The following is a 15,844-nucleotide window of genomic DNA, read 5'->3' on the forward strand; positions in this document are numbered from 1 at the left end:
ATCACCCTCTATGTTCATGTGCATCACATCACATCACAGTATCACCCTCTCTCTGTTCATGTGCATCACATCACAGTATCACCCTCTCTATGTTCATGTGCATCACATCACAGTATCACCCTCTCTCTGTTCATGTGCATCACATCACAGTATCACCCTCTCTATGTTCATGTGCATCACATCACAGTATCACCCTCTCTATGTTCATGTGCATCACATCACAGTATCACCCTCTCTATGTTCATGTGCATCACATTACAGTATCACCCTCTCTATGTTCATGTGCATCACATCACAGTATCACCCTCTCTATGTGCATGTGCATCACATCACAGTATCACCCTCTCTATGTGCATGTGCATCACATCACAGTATCACCCTCTCTGTTCATGTGCATCACATTACAGTATGATATATACAGGGTGATATTACAGTATCACCCTCTCTATGTTCATGTGCATCACATCACAGTATCACCCTCTCTATGTGCATGTGCATCACATCACAGTATCACCCTCTCTGTTCATGTGCATCACATTACAGTATGATATATACAGGGTGATATTACAGTATCACCCTCTCTATGTTCATGTGCATCACATTACAGTATGATATATACAGGGTGATATTACAGTATCACCCTCTCTATGTTCATGTGCATCACATCACAGTATCACCCTCTCTATGTTCATGTGCATCACATCACAGTATCACACCCTCTCTATGTTCCAGATCAACGATGAGATGTCCAAGATCGTACGCAAGGTCCTGGACAACTATGGCAAGAACACGACCACTGAACAGGCCTGGGACTTCATCCAGCGCAAGGTGAGCTTGCTGAGGGAATTTGCAGGATCTGTACATGCTCAGAAGAACAATACATTAATGAGGCAAGACAAGAATTCAGACTTATAAGTATGAGCATTTTTACTCGAGTAAGGAGAAAACTTACATGACTTGTCATTGTAATAGAAACCCCCAGTCTGACTCCCTGAGACATTGTACTGGTGTTCTTAATATAGCCCCCAAAAGCCCTCCAGCCGAGACAACACCCCACAAAGGAATACGGCCCCATACCAGATAACCATCTGGTGAGACTGAGGGACAGGTACTAACATTAACTCATGGGGAAAAGTTACACAGAAATACTAGTCGAGTTCCTCAAATAAATAACATTGCTCAGTGTCCTCGACAAGCTGCGAACCAGGACTCCATTCTCTAAACTACCTAAACAAAAGTAGAAGATCTGTGTCACGCTCTGCCAAGCTTGTATATCTGCTATTTTTTGTGCAGCCAACGCTAAAATGTAGTAAATTCTAAAAGGACACGGAAGCTTTTCCCAGTTTTAATGCGTATGTCTGTCATCAGGAAATGTTGAACGGGAGGAGTTAAGTAGGATGTCAGGTGATATTTCCTCCCGATGGGGGCTTCATTCATTCCCACGGGTTGGTTAGGGTACAGCAGTGCCAATACCAGAAATGTACAGTACAGTATGTCGAGGAATTGGACTAAATTGGGTAGAACAATTTACCAAAACAATAAATAAATTAAAATTAAATGCTCAAAACACAATGCTTGTAATATACATTATGCTTTATTTATTTTTTAAATCGATAGCTTGTAACATATATTTATATAATTTTCTTTGCTTTATTTATTTTCCAAATGCCCCCTGGCTCCCCCTGGTGGGCCCCCACTAAACACCTGTGGTCTTCTAAATAGTTCAAATGGCTATTAGATTTTAGATTTTGGACAAAAGCGAGACTGTTCCCAAGGTTCAAGGTTGTACTTTATTGTTCCATCTTGTGTACAGGTACATAAGAGTAAAACTTATTTTTTAGCTTCCTTACAGACAATGCAGCAGCATACTGTAGATAGCATAACATTCAAAACAACAAAAGCACAGCAAACAAAGGGATAGAATAAAGAGTGCAAGAAAGTGCATTCAAGGAGTAGAGAAATAGTACATGATTTCCCTCTAGTAGCAAAGTTAGGTAATGTTTTGTGAACAGCTTCACAGCAGGTTATGTTCCATATATACAACACAGTTTAGTTTAAGAAGGTGCAATTCGGGGCTAAGTTCCATAAAATAACGTTGCTGTCGGGAGGAAACCTCATAACTCCATTTTTGAGGTTTTTGATTATTTTTTTGGCATAAATCAGTGCTATTGAACACCCTTTATGTCTGTGTGTTGTTTCGAAAGTATTGAACCGATGGAAAGTAGTAAAAAGTGCTTTGGAGTTTGGACAAAACCTCTTAACTCCATTGGATCCTCAAAATGTCTGCTAAAGCAACTAACTCCACCACCTCTCCTCCTCTCATGGAAGTCATTGACAATATATAAAGCCACAACACCAACTTTGATGAGGTAGTATTGCTTTGTTTTAAAAATATAAGGTTTACTTAATTTCCTGAAAAATGTATATTTTTAATTTCCTGAAAAATGAACATTTTGGAGTTATGAGGTTTCCTCCCGACAGCAGAGATATATACAATAACATGATATATTCAATCATATTCGATCAAGTATATTTTGATCAGCCATCCAACCAAGAAATGTTTCTGAAACAGTGCGACTGAGCTCAAACTAAGCATTGGTAACCTGAGGATTTGATACTTGACGTACATCATCCAGGGCTGTGCGCGTCGGTCAGGGATTGAGTTGCCAGCGGAAATCACCTGAACATCTGAAGCATTGTTCATGGCTAGATTACAAATGATGTTCTGTGACTAGAGTGTCAACAACAGGCTCCATCTCTGCTCTAGAAAGTGTCCTTCGGCAGAACCGTGTAACTTGACCTACAGCAGCATCCCACAGCCTGAGGGTAAACTGACGTTTGACACCTGCCACAAAAGTCACAGTTTCCGACCAATTTGTATGGGTCGCTATTAAGTCCCAGAAATACATAAAAAAATATTAACAGGTTGAACGCCTACAATGTACGGCCGTCTTTCAGGCTAGACTGCCCATGTTTAAAGTTACCTTTGCACAGCCAGTGCACCGACCGCTGAGTTGCTTTTCATGAAAATCCACTTTAAGACGATGTAATCGCTTGTTGTAGTGTTGAAAGGTATTCCAAAGTGTCGACCACAACAGACCTGGCGCTTGCTAGGCGCTTAACCCTTTGCACACCGGAGCGACAGACCTTGCTAGGCGCATAACCCTTTGCACACCGGAGCGACAGACCTTGCTAGGCGCATAACCCTTTGCACACCGGAGCGACAGACCTTTTTGCGATGACGTAAAACTGATTCAAAATGTGGATTAAACAATGAAAACATAACTCGGGCAACTCGCGAATCGCAGGGAAAGTGTTCTACAATTAATTCCCTCGAGCAACTCGTGAATAGAAGTCAAAGTGTTAAGAAGTAGTGAAAACGGCAGATCTACAAGCTTGTAACGCGGCGTGAAGTGATGCGCTGTGACCTTGTAGATCTGCTATTTTCACTAGTTTGGGTCCCGGATAAACGTCTTAAGTTTTCTTTTATGTCTTGAGCTAAAAGGTTTGGGAACCACTGATCTAAAGCAGAGCAGGCCAGTCATCCAAATAACATTAACATTATTAAAAATGGATTATTATATAAATTGTGGATCATGGTAAATTCAGGGGTTGAACGTTTGGGTACCATTGAAAATTTAATTATGCTTTAAGTAGCATGTGACATGTCAAACTAGGGGTTATTCATAGGGGTGCACAGTTATGAAATTATGACCGATATCCCATCTCAGATTATTTGCAGAGTCATATCTGACGATACCGATTGACCAATTCCGATATTATACAGAGGACCACAATGGAAACAAGCCTAGGCCCTATAGGGGCTTGGCCCAAAGCCTGTTAATAAAGTAATCAATACAATAGCCTATACTCTTTTCAAAGTGTCTGTTTTCACAACTGAATGACTACTGAATGAGTACACAAATTAAATGTAAAGTTTATTTTTACTTTTACTGAAGATTTGATTTGATCATATTTGATTTGGCTTTAAAAAAAAATTCATTTAAAACATTTTTGCTGGTGTAAACCGATTAAATAATCTGTATTATTTTGAGACCGTTCCGATACCGATATGGCATTTGTATGGCCGATATGGCCTATTCCGATGATGCTATGGCCGTTTACTTATTTTGTGTCACCCGCCATCTTTAGCTTAGATTGACTGGCCTAGAGGTTCCCAACCACTGGTACTATACCACTGTCTGGTGGTACTTGGGCCCTCCCTCTGGTGGTACTTGGGCCCTCCCTCTGGTGGTACTTGGGCCCTCCCTCTGGTGGTACTTGGGCCCTCCCTCTGGTGGTACTTGGGCCCTCCCTCTGGTGGTACTTGGGCCCTCCCTCTGGTGGTACTTGGGCCCTCCCTCTGGTGGTACTTGGGCCCTCCCTCTGGTGGTACTTGGGCCCTCCCTCTGGTGGTACTTGGGCCCTCCCACTGGTGGTACTTGGGCCCTCCCTCTGGTGGTACTTGGGCCCTCCCTCTGGTGGTACTTGGGCCCTCCCTCTGGTGGTACTTGGGCCCTCCCTCTGGTGGTACTTGGGCCCTCCCTCTGGTGGTACTTGGGCCCTCCCTCTGGTGGTACTTGGGCCCTCCCTCTGGTGGTACTTGGGCCCTCCCTCTGGTGGTACTTGGGCCCTCCCTCTGGTGGTACGCAGAGGAGTCGCCTAAAGGAGGAAGAAAATGGTTGAAATAGGCTCTCAAGATTTGAGAACGGATTAATCACATTAGAAATATCATCAGTTGTGCCGATTAGTGATTAGACAGAGTTTTGTCAGAGCAGCAGCATTATTGGCTTAGGAATGGAACAAAAAAGGCAGGTATACGCTCCTGTGTTTTAACATCAGTTGTTATATGGTGGTACTTGGAGAGCCAAATATCTGATATAAAGGAAATTAAAGGTCTCGGAAATTCGTCCTCTGCATTTAACCGTCCTAACTTATTAGGAGCAGTGGGCACTATTCTAATACAGCACCTCGGGGAGGGAGCAGTGAGGGGTTAAGTGTACAGTGTCTTGCTCAAAACCTTCTGTCTGGCATACCTCAAGATAAGTCATAAAATGTTGTGTAATATGAATAGTTGGAACGACAAAGTAAAGTGTCTTGCAGTTCATTGCGATTTCTTAACACATGTACCAACCACCTGTTTTTATTTTTTTCATCCTGGCTCCAAACCAATATAACCACCGTGTCTCTCCTCTCCAGAGTAATCCTTATGATTTCTTCCTATACTAAAAAGAAGGAATCCGTGTTGAAGAACTGGTGATTTAATAAACAAAAATAATTCAATCACGTGAACAGCGCAGGGTTCTAATTCTGTATCAAATGTCCGTAGTAAACGGCAAAAGTAATATATAATATATCTCTCCCTCTGATTCGAGCGACCGCTTCCCTCTACACCAGAACCGAAAATAGTAACAAGCTATCCCATAATACGTCAGTGCGCTCAGCTCGCCAACACAGTTAACCCGCCCCCACGATTTTTCAAAAATAGCAGATCTTCAAGCTCATAGCGCGGCACTTGGTGACGCGCTACGAGCTAGATCTGCTATTTTTCAATAGCTAAAGTATAACATAATGCTTATAACACCAAAAGTGGTTCCCGCCCCGGAATGGGTTAACCAAATCCATAATATTTGACAATGCATTTCCATTCCTGTCTGGACACACAGAAGTTTACCCAACACCCCCGGCCCCATTTACAACATCACACAAGCCATTGTATCATTCTCTGTCTGTGATCTCTCATCTCTCTCTCTGACACGTCTCCGTTTGAATAAAGCACACAGATTATTTAATCAGCTGTGTGTGTGTGTGTGTGTGTGTGTGTGTGTGTGTGTGTGTGTGTGTGTGTGTGTGTGTGTGTGTGTGTGTGTGTGTGTGTGTGTGTGTGTGTGTGTGTGTGTGTGTGTGTGTGTGTGTGTGTGTGTGTGTGTGTGTGTGTGTGTGGCTGTGTGGCTGTGTGGCTGTGTCTCTGTGTCTCTGTGTCTCTGTGTCTGTCTGCAGATGGAGTGCTGTGGTTGGACCGGTCGTATGGACTGGGATCGCAACGGGGTGATCGTCAACAGCTCCCAGCTGCTGTTCCCCTGCTCCTGCCAGAATGTGTCTCTCGCCACGGGGGGCAACGTCTCTGACGTTGGCTTCTGCGAGGCCCCGGCGGCGGATGACTGGCCCGTTTACGACGTGGTACGGAAGCCCTTTTCCTTAAAACTGTGTGGTCGTGGTCGGTGACCCATTTTGTTTGTGGGGGGTCGCAGACACATTGTCATGGGGGATACCGGAGAGCTCGCCTGTTGTCCGACTCGCCGCAGTTTAGCGCATTTTAGTTTTACTTCACCTTCATTTAAATTGCATTGAATGGAGAGTGAGAGAGAGGATAGTTGTTTAGAGTTTACACTAGATGAAGTAGGAATGCTACATTTTAAACACCAAAGTACCGAAACAATGTAATTAATTAGTAAACAATATCCTGAAATGGTAGGCCTACTTCAGAATCAGAAGCCTTTATTTGCCATACATGTAAACATGTTAGGAATTTGTTTCAGTAGTACAGTTACAGAATGCAGTGCAGTTACCACAGCTGCCATGGACGGCGCTATATTGGATACATTGGTATTCACATACTCACGTTGTTATCATTATCTAGCTGACCATTTAATTGCACAAAATAATTTGATCACTTTGGAAATGAACTATAACATCTGTGAGTTTGACATACATGTTAGCATAACGATGAAGACAAGTTGGAAAACTGGCGAGTTCTCCGGATACCGTCATGGGTATCCAGGGGCGGAGCCATGCAGGAACTCTTTATGAGTAAGGCAACGCCAATACGAGGTAGGCAGACCGACCAGGCACTGGTCGGTCTGCCTACAGACGAGAGGCTGGTCTGTAGGCAGACCGACCAGCCACTGGTCGGTCTGCCTACAGACGAGAGGCTGGTCTGTAGGCAGACCGACCAGCCACTGGTCGGTCTGCCTACAGACGAGAGGCTGGTCTGTAGGCAGACCGACCAGGCACTGGTCTGCCTACAGACGAGAGGCTGGTCTGTAGGCAGACCGACCAGGCACTGGTCTGCCTACAGACGAGAGGTCTGCATGTTTGCGAGCGTAGGAAGAGAACAGTCCAGAGCTGCGATAGATCCCTGATTTTCTGTGGAGACCTGGCGATAGAAGCGTGCAAAAGCAGCAAAACGAGGGACCAGTGAGTCGATGTAATCCCTCTATCTGCGCCTTGGTCTGCCCCGGGGTCTCCTCCATAGAGTATATAAAAGGATAGAGACTGATCTGGCGCGAAGCTCCGCCCCCTCCGCTATTCATGTCAGTGGAAGTTGCTCAGTGGCGTTTTGAAGCACCCGGAAGGACCGTCTCAAAACGTCTACTTCCGCATTTGCCAACCAAATTTTGGTTGGCAAATGCGGAAGTGCAACCGAGCGCTCAATGTTAAAGCCCAGCTGCACGGGGTTTCCCGGTCATGAATCCACGGGTCCGCCTGTAGTCCCTCCTCTTACCACTAGGGCCCAGTGCTTCAACGTTGGAGCGCCTCACTGGCCCCTTGGTCTCCTCCCAGTGGGACGTGCATCGAGGACCTCCCTAGGGAGACACTCGAGAGGCATCCTAACCAGATGCCCGAACCACATAAGCTGGCTCCTTTCCAAATTGTTAATGTTAACCACTTAAACACTATTGTACTTTTTGTACGACAAATACCCCCAAAATAGCAGATCTATGTTTGCCATTTTTGATGGCATTTTTGATTATGCCCAGAATAGGGATTCTGGGGTTCATGTGGTTATCAAGTCATGTCAGAGCTGCTTTATGTGCCATTTCCATGCATTAAAGTTCTCAGCAACGACTGATTTCGCTCATTTCGATTCCATTGAAGACTGCACACCGAAAATAGCAGATCTACAAGCTCACAACACGTGCTGTGAGCTTTGTAGATTGGCTAGTATTTTTGGTCATTAGTTATTTTAAGATGAAAGAATATTTGAAGTGATCAAAACTAGCAATAGAATAAAGGGTTTAGAAGCATCTTCCAGAAACATGAATGTCCCAGTTAAATGTAATTTCATCTTCATTGTCATCTTCAGCTGGTCGGCCCTATAAAACATCATCATTACATTTTCAGTCTTGAGATGTTATTCAGCTTTATTCCATGCATTTCATTGTCAACTTCCTCTTCTTCCAGGGCTGTTCCTCCAGTGTGGAGAGTTGGCTCCTCACCAACCTGGGAGTGATCCTGGGCATCTGTCTGGCAGTGGCTGTGATTGAGGTACGTAATGATTAGACATGTAACGATTCACTCAACTTACGATACGGTTTGTATCACGATATGAGGTTCACGATCATTTCATGATTCATGATTTTAAACAAAAAAAATGTTCCAGGGACTCCCCCAGAAGCAAAGATTTGAGTTAAAAACAAAAAATATTTTCCAGAAAAAGTACCATTTTATTTATTTTTTATATAATTTATCTTCTCCCCCGAGCTTTTTTCACATTTTTTTATTTAACAACATTGTAAAAGAAGTAGCATTACTTTTGACAGTGCAGAAATAATTGCCTTCCTTGATGTATTAATGAGCATCAACGACCATCACCTGGGCACAGACACACAGCTTATTCACTTTCAGTAGTAGAGCACTGTAGAGGGGTCTACAGTGCTCTACTACTGAAAGTGAATAATTTCTCTCCAAAAGCACTTGAATATGATGGAATATGATTAAAGCTTTTGTATTTTTTTAAATCGATTTTTTTATTTTATTAAATCGATTCATAATATTATCGTTGGGATTAATATTGATATATATCGATATACGATATATCGTTACATGCCTACCGTCTGGTGATTAGAATTTCACAGGTTCTCTTCCCGGCCCGACGTGACTACGACGTGTCCCTGAGCAAGACACTACTAAACCCCTAACAGACAGTGTTGTTTTTGACAGCAGATTTTAGTTTTAGTCATGGTCTCTTGAATAGTTTTCATTTAGTTTTAGTCACATTTTAGTCACCTGGAATGTTTTAGTGTTAGTCTAGTTTTAGTCGACTAAATCTACAGTTGATTTAGTCAACTAAAATGTATTTTGGCAGGCAATACACTGACACCACGCTAGACAGGAACGCCCAAAAACGTCACATCCGGGGTAAGAATTTACCCCGGAATTTTCTATGGCTGCCAATGCAACTTGGTCCAATCCTTAATCACATACGGACAAACATCTATGCCGATGCTATCTAACTTGCGGAGGTAGCGTGCCTTGTCCACGGGCAACAGATCTTTCAACGTATGGCATTGCAAATGCGTTTGATAATCGCTACTCTGCTCAATATTGTTTTGAAAATGCCGCAAATTGCATTGCAGTGAACGAGCGAAAATCACAACTTCCCCCGTTTGTGGGCGGAGTCATAGTTTTAGGCGCTGTTTACGCGCCGTGGTGTCAGTGTATAGATGTCATCGTAATGATTTTTTTCACTTGATGAAAATAGCCGATCTACAAGCTCACAACGTGTCGCGCTGCGACGCGTTGTGAGCTTGTAGATCTGCTAGTTTCAGCATGAAACCAAGTGTAAAATGTACCAAGATAATGTCCCATGTTAGTCTAGTTTTTATTTGTTGACGAAATTGTCAGTATATTTTGTCTTAGTTTTAGTCATCATAGCTTAGTTTTTATTTAGTTTCCATTTAGTTTTCGTCAGTGGAAAAAGGTAGTCGACGTCAAATTGCACGGTGCACGGGGGCACCAACCTCCACGCCAGGAGCAATCGGGGGTTCAGAGTCTTGCTCAAGGACACTTGACACTAACTCTGGGGGAGCCCATCCACAGGGATCGAACTGGGAACCTTGCGGTTCCCATCGGTCGCTCTACGGGCCACTCTTATAGAGCACCGAAGTCTGACGTCACTTTCAGTAGAGGGCACCAACACACAGGTTCATGTATTTTTTTATTTGCATTGAAATCTACATAGGGCGATTTTAGGTCGCTTCATATAAGAACTGTGTTTGAAAAATAAACCGACCACCCCGGCCTTTCTGTCAGGGGAGTGGCTGTGCGTCGTTAATGATGTCCATTCATATTTGATACAGCCAGTTTCTGGAGAAAATGGAATTAATGTGACCGCAAAAGCCTTGAAACTACATATGAAGGCAATGTCGCTGCTAATATACGTCACGCCCAGCTGTCAACACATTGCGTTCCTGAGATTCCTCGTTGACGTAAGCTCAGCTGGTGGTGACTCGACTCGTACTAACCACGAAACATTAAATATCAATAAAATAAAAATAAACGTAATTGACATTCAGTTTCTCTTGTGCGACGGACAGATGCAGCCACACGCATACCCGGAAATGTAGTCTATGGGTTGTTTGACTCGTTTCTAACGCTTATTTTGTTACTCTTTGGGTATATTTGTACATTTCCACCTTCAGTCGATGCTTCATATCCATATGAGTGAAAAGGCCGGGGTGATCGGTTTATTTTTCAAACACAGTTCTTATATGAGGCGATCTAAAATCCCCCTATGGAGATTACAATGCAAATAAAAAGTACATGAACCTGTGGACTGATGCCCTCTACTGACAGTAGAAGGCAGTGACGTCAGGACTTCGGTGCTCTATTACCTGAGCCACTGCCGCCCCTAGCATCTACCATTGCATAATGCTTTTCCACGTACGTACATGATGATAGCTTGGAAATAATGGCATAATAATATGCAGGCTGCATTCTAATCTTTGGTTGTCTCATTTCACCTGCTATTTAGTGGTAACTTTCAGGGGGTATATTATCGTCGCTTTCGCTGGGGGGGGAATTAACCAGTATCGGTTACATTTTTGTAAAACCCACAGATAGACTTAACTGCTCTTGTTGCCCATGTATGCCTTTTAGCTGATAGAGAGATGAGGCAGGGACCCCCTAATGCCCAAAACCACACCAATGGGTCACCATGCAACTCCTTGCAACCAAACGGTTGTGTGTAGTAGACCCATGTAGACGCATGTAAGTTGCAAGCAACCGGTGAATTGAACCAATTGAATCACGTGGGTCGACTACATGCCTCTACAGGACATATCACACCGCCAGGACGAACGCTAAAACCGCTTTGTTGCGTCTCTCGACCCATTGGGTGTGGTCTGGGCTTTACGTGCAGAGTAACATGTAGCATGCAGTACATCCGTCACTTGTGGAGGAGTCACATGCACACATAGGAACCAGCACTGGTTGCACTGGAGCAGTGTTGTTTTCGTCGACTAATACTATGACGAAATATGTTCGTCGACTACCTTTTTTCACTGACAAAAACTACATAAAAACAAAATGAAAACTAAGCCATGATGACTAAAACTATGACTAAATATACTGTTGATTTAGTCAACAAATAAAAACTAGACTAAAATGTTAGGAAGGGACTAGTGGTCCTAGATCCAGTATAAGATCCAGTATAAGTCCTAGATCAAGTATAAGTCATTTTAAAATTGGTTGCATGCTGCAAATAGCCGATCTACAAGCTCACAACGCGGCGCACTGCGACGTGTTGTGAGCTTGTAGATCGGCTATTTTCAGCAAGTGTAAAAACAGCCATTGCGAAATACATTTTAGTCGACTAAATCAGCTGTAGATTTAGTCGACTAAAATCTTATATTTAGTCGACTAAAACTAGACTAACGCTTAAGCTTTCCAGGTGACTAAAATGTGAAAACTATTCAAAAGACTGTGATTAAAACTAAAATAGAAATTTGCTGCCAAAAACAACACTGCACTGGAGCACTGCCTTCAGAGGAGAAAGTTCCCTACATAATTTCTCTCATTTTAAATAACTGTCTTGAACGACAGTTACTCTCCACCGTGCTCTCATTCAGTACAGTCTGTATAGGCTAGGTTGTTTTGTTGTCTCCTCCTGACACGTCTGCTTTTAACACGAACCGAGGCAACCGCCATGTGCTCAACTCAAATGTATAAAAGGCACTAAAATAGCAAATGTAGTTCTCAACACTTCTATGAAGGCACAGCAGCCGAGGGAAACAGACATAATACAGTATAAGTAAAAGTAAAGTCTGGTTCGCAACAGAACACCACATTAAACTGTCATCTAGCAGTTACGACTTCTCTATTAATCATGGTCATTTATATGTTGAACCTCCTATATAAAATATGTACACTTTTGCTTGACTGGGTCTATATTGTTGTTTAACTTCTGTTGCTTTGCTAATGACGTATTCTCAGACCCCTTTCCTATCAAAAGATAATTTGGTGGTAATTTGGTGCCCCCCCCGGTTTGAATACCCATGTTTTAGAAGATAAAATGTTTGACCTGTTCGTCATCTATTTTTGTTTCACAGCTCCTGGGCATGATTCTGTCTATCTGCTTGTGTAAGAGTGTGACACAACGAGAGGACTATACCAAAGTGCCAAAGTACTAAAGCTGAGTGGACGAAGATGACACACACACACACACACACACACACACACACACACACACACACAGAGAAAGAGAGAGCAAATAATGCGTTCTGTCACCGCTTATGTGGTGAAACGTTTTGTCCAAATGTAAAAAACAAATGTTTGTTTGCTTTAAATTTTTGTTGGATTTATTCAGTTTTTTTTTTAATGTTCCATTTGAGGCACTTTTGTTCCAGTCCAGTTCCCCGACCTGGATCACTTAAAGCCTCCTAGTTCAGATGAAAGATTTGCGACGAAACTAAACAGTTTTAGACCGTTTGCAGAGACAAATCGCAGCGGTCTGCATTACCCCGTCGCAGCTCGGCTGATGACGGCTGATTTGAGTCTCGTGTGATCAACAATGTTACTGCCATTATTATGATTTATCTGTTTTACCTGACGCTTGCACAACATGCTAATGTTCCCACGTCCTTTTCCAACAACAGAGCGCTAAGGTCCCAAAATATTGATATCTTATATGGAAATAATCTCACGTGTTTTATTATTGTTTTCCTTCCCATACATGGGAAAGGACGGGCCCGCTGTTTATAACCCATAGCCTGGAGGGACTGCTATTTGGTTGGCTACACGGTATAAGCGGAATATACACAATATATAGCTCCATAGATGTAGAGGGAAAGGTTGTGCTGTCAGGGAAGTACAGGTTGACGTGATGTGAGGAACTTTTTTCTATGGACGCTGGGAAACGGCCTCCGCCAGTCGCTTTGACGTGGACTGTCCAGTTTTATAATGTTGCAAACCACAATTTGGGGGTATTCTGTTTGCGGTACAGTGGTTGTCAGGTTTTAACTCGGCTCGTCGTGAATCTTTGGTTTGACCGAGGCTTTTGGTACTATAAAACTTTTGAGTAAAGCTGAAAATGTCCAACATTGAGTTCATGTCCAAAATTGAAACCTAGTAGCGCACGTTCGCCAGAAATGGCTTATTATCTGCAAGCTCATGTTGTGAACTTGGAGATCGCCTATTTCTGGCGAAGAGATTTGGAAAACGATGGCAGACCAAGTAGTACAGACTACAGAGCCAACTGGGCTCTTTACAAAGAGTTTAAGTGGTTGGCATTTTCTGGAACAGGTTGAGCAGGTATTGATGGAAGACATAGATTAGGCATAAGGTCAGAGGGAGGAGGAACCTTGCCTCTTATCAAATACACAGAACGATATTTGTCTGCGTGCCTTGTTGCTAAAATAGAAGATTTACAAGTTTACTATTTTCGATGCGAGACACCGGCACACAACTAAGTTATAAGTGGCTTTCATAGTGCCTCCATGCTCTTAGATAAATATTATTATTATTATTATTTAAGCGCTTAAGGTGTCTATGAAGATGTCTTTGGAAGCTAATTGCAGCATTATTTCCCCTTGAACAATCTAAAGGGGAAACATGAATTTTCTTTAACGAATGACAGAATGTGATTTCATCTTGGGATTCCTCTTCCTGCTAAATCCATCCATCCGCCTGGTGATTTCGGATTGTAGATTCGGTACTTCAGTGTTGGTTGACGTTTTTTTTTGTGAATTTTAGTTTTAAGTGTATTGTGTATATATAATATTATTAGTTATGCTCATGGGACTTTGAACCCAAGAGAACATTTCCTTTTTAAGCCTAGTTTATATGTCCTCGTACGACTACGTTGCTCGCGGTCATTAACTGATTCTCAACTGCAATACAAGACTCGTTGCAACTCGCTTCTGGGTTTGTTTTGGCGAGTGACGCGGTCGCACGACAAGGTATAAATTGGCCCCTAGAAGCTGTCACTCCATGGTTAGTACCTTTTTTTTTATGTAGGCTCTTTTCTTGTATTATTTTTCTTTATTCTTAAGTGTGGACACAGGATTTCTTTGTTTACCAGTCATTTTTGTTCAGGTATTTAGAAATAATTACATAAGAAGGACCACTTATATGATGCATGCATGCCAACCCAAAAGTGTTAAAAACTCGGTTTACAATTGCCTTTTAACGGGGAAATGCTCTTCAAGAAATTACCTGATGCTGTAAAGGAGGGAAACCTTGTAAGTCCAAAACCGTCCCTTTTTATTTACTTAAAAAAAAGGTAAAATATTAATTAGCCGATCTACTTCACAATTTTTATAAAATGTAAAATAAATGGAGATACAAGGTTTTCTGTCGGCAACGATAAACATCAGAACTGTGACTTCTTCTTCCCCTGTTTTGTAATCTTTAATTGTTTAATTGTTCAGCAAAATTTTCCTCAAAGCGCTTGAGACGTGAATTTTTATTATTTTTTAAATCAGGGATGTTTAAACTTTGACTAAGTGAAGGGAAAATTGATGCTATACACAATTTAAGTTATGTACTTGATGTGAAAGAGATATTGCTTGGCGGGGGGAGAAATAAAAAGAATATCCATCTTGGAACTTAAATGTGTATGTTTATACAGTAAATCATTTGGAATACATTTATGTACATTTTTTTAACTTTTCAGCAAACGTCTTTTCAGCAAACGTTTTTTTCCTATGTTTTTATGATGTACAAAAGATATCCTGTTTTTGTTTGGTTTTTTTGTACAGTACTGTATGTTTGAAACACATTCCATTAACCTCGAAATAACTTCTAAAAAGGTGTAGGTGTGATTAAACTGGAGTAGTTTGTGTATTCTCACCACAGTTGTTCCGTTTCATTTTGCCAATAAACCCAGTAGCCAGACTGTTGTTTACGCTGTCGTTTCATTCATTCAGTAGCCAGACTGTTGTTTACGCTGTCGTTTCATTCATTCAAATCCATAGAGACACACGGGGACTACAAATGTCACGCCCCCAAATGAGACGGCGTCCCCACTTCTGGTCCGTTAGAACGGTGTACTGCAGGCCAGCCCATAGAAGTCCATTGAAATTCAACTGTAGTTCATGGGCAGAGTTAATGGGGGTGCAGGGGGGGCAGGGGCACCGCACTTTTTTTTTTTTTTTTTTTGTGACCCCCCTGGGGGGTCGCAGCCCACGGGTTGAGAACCCCTGCTTTAAGAGACTGGCATCACTATGGTTACAAATCTGCCGTAAAGCAGGTCGTCTCTGGGTGACTAACGTGAGTTGTTGTGACTCTTATGTACATGCTGCTGTGTTGTTATCCTGACGAAGCTTTTCAGTAAACTTTACTATTTTGATTATAATCATTAAGGACATTCGAGACATATTACAAAGATGCCCCCGCCAGCCCCTCCCCTCTGCAATGAACTAGCCTACTTATTTGCGCAGTTTGCTGTCAGTGTTTTCTTATAGTTGACTTTAGAAATCAGGTAAATAAACAAACTTGCAGGATTGCAGTGTCCTGTCAATGCCGGTTGTTGTTGTAACTTGTGGTGTGCTTCTGACTGTAGTTTTTAATCATCTCTCTTATCATGACATGATGACTCGGTGTGTGTGTGTGTGTGTGTGTG

General features: G+C 42.4%; 1 protein-coding gene across 1 annotated transcript in view; it reads left to right on the forward strand.

Moving 5' to 3' along the window:
- Nucleotides 1-15,122, forward strand: part of LOC306920069 (CD82 antigen-like) — a 57,228-nt gene extending 42,106 nt beyond the window's left edge. The window contains exons 6-9 of the mRNA XM_079496685.1: nt 733-828; nt 6,001-6,180; nt 8,185-8,268; nt 12,333-15,122. Of these exons, the coding sequence (XP_079352811.1) occupies nt 733-828; nt 6,001-6,180; nt 8,185-8,268; nt 12,333-12,413 (441 nt within the window). The 3' untranslated portion in view covers nt 12,414-15,122. The remainder of the gene's footprint in view (nt 1-732; nt 829-6,000; nt 6,181-8,184; nt 8,269-12,332) is intronic.
- The last annotated feature ends 722 nt before the right edge of the window (nt 15,123-15,844 follow it).

Source organism: Electrona antarctica, assembly GCF_951216825.1.
Source record: "Electrona antarctica genome assembly, chromosome: 3".
NCBI classification, from domain to species: Eukaryota; Metazoa; Chordata; class Actinopteri; order Myctophiformes; family Myctophidae; genus Electrona; species Electrona antarctica.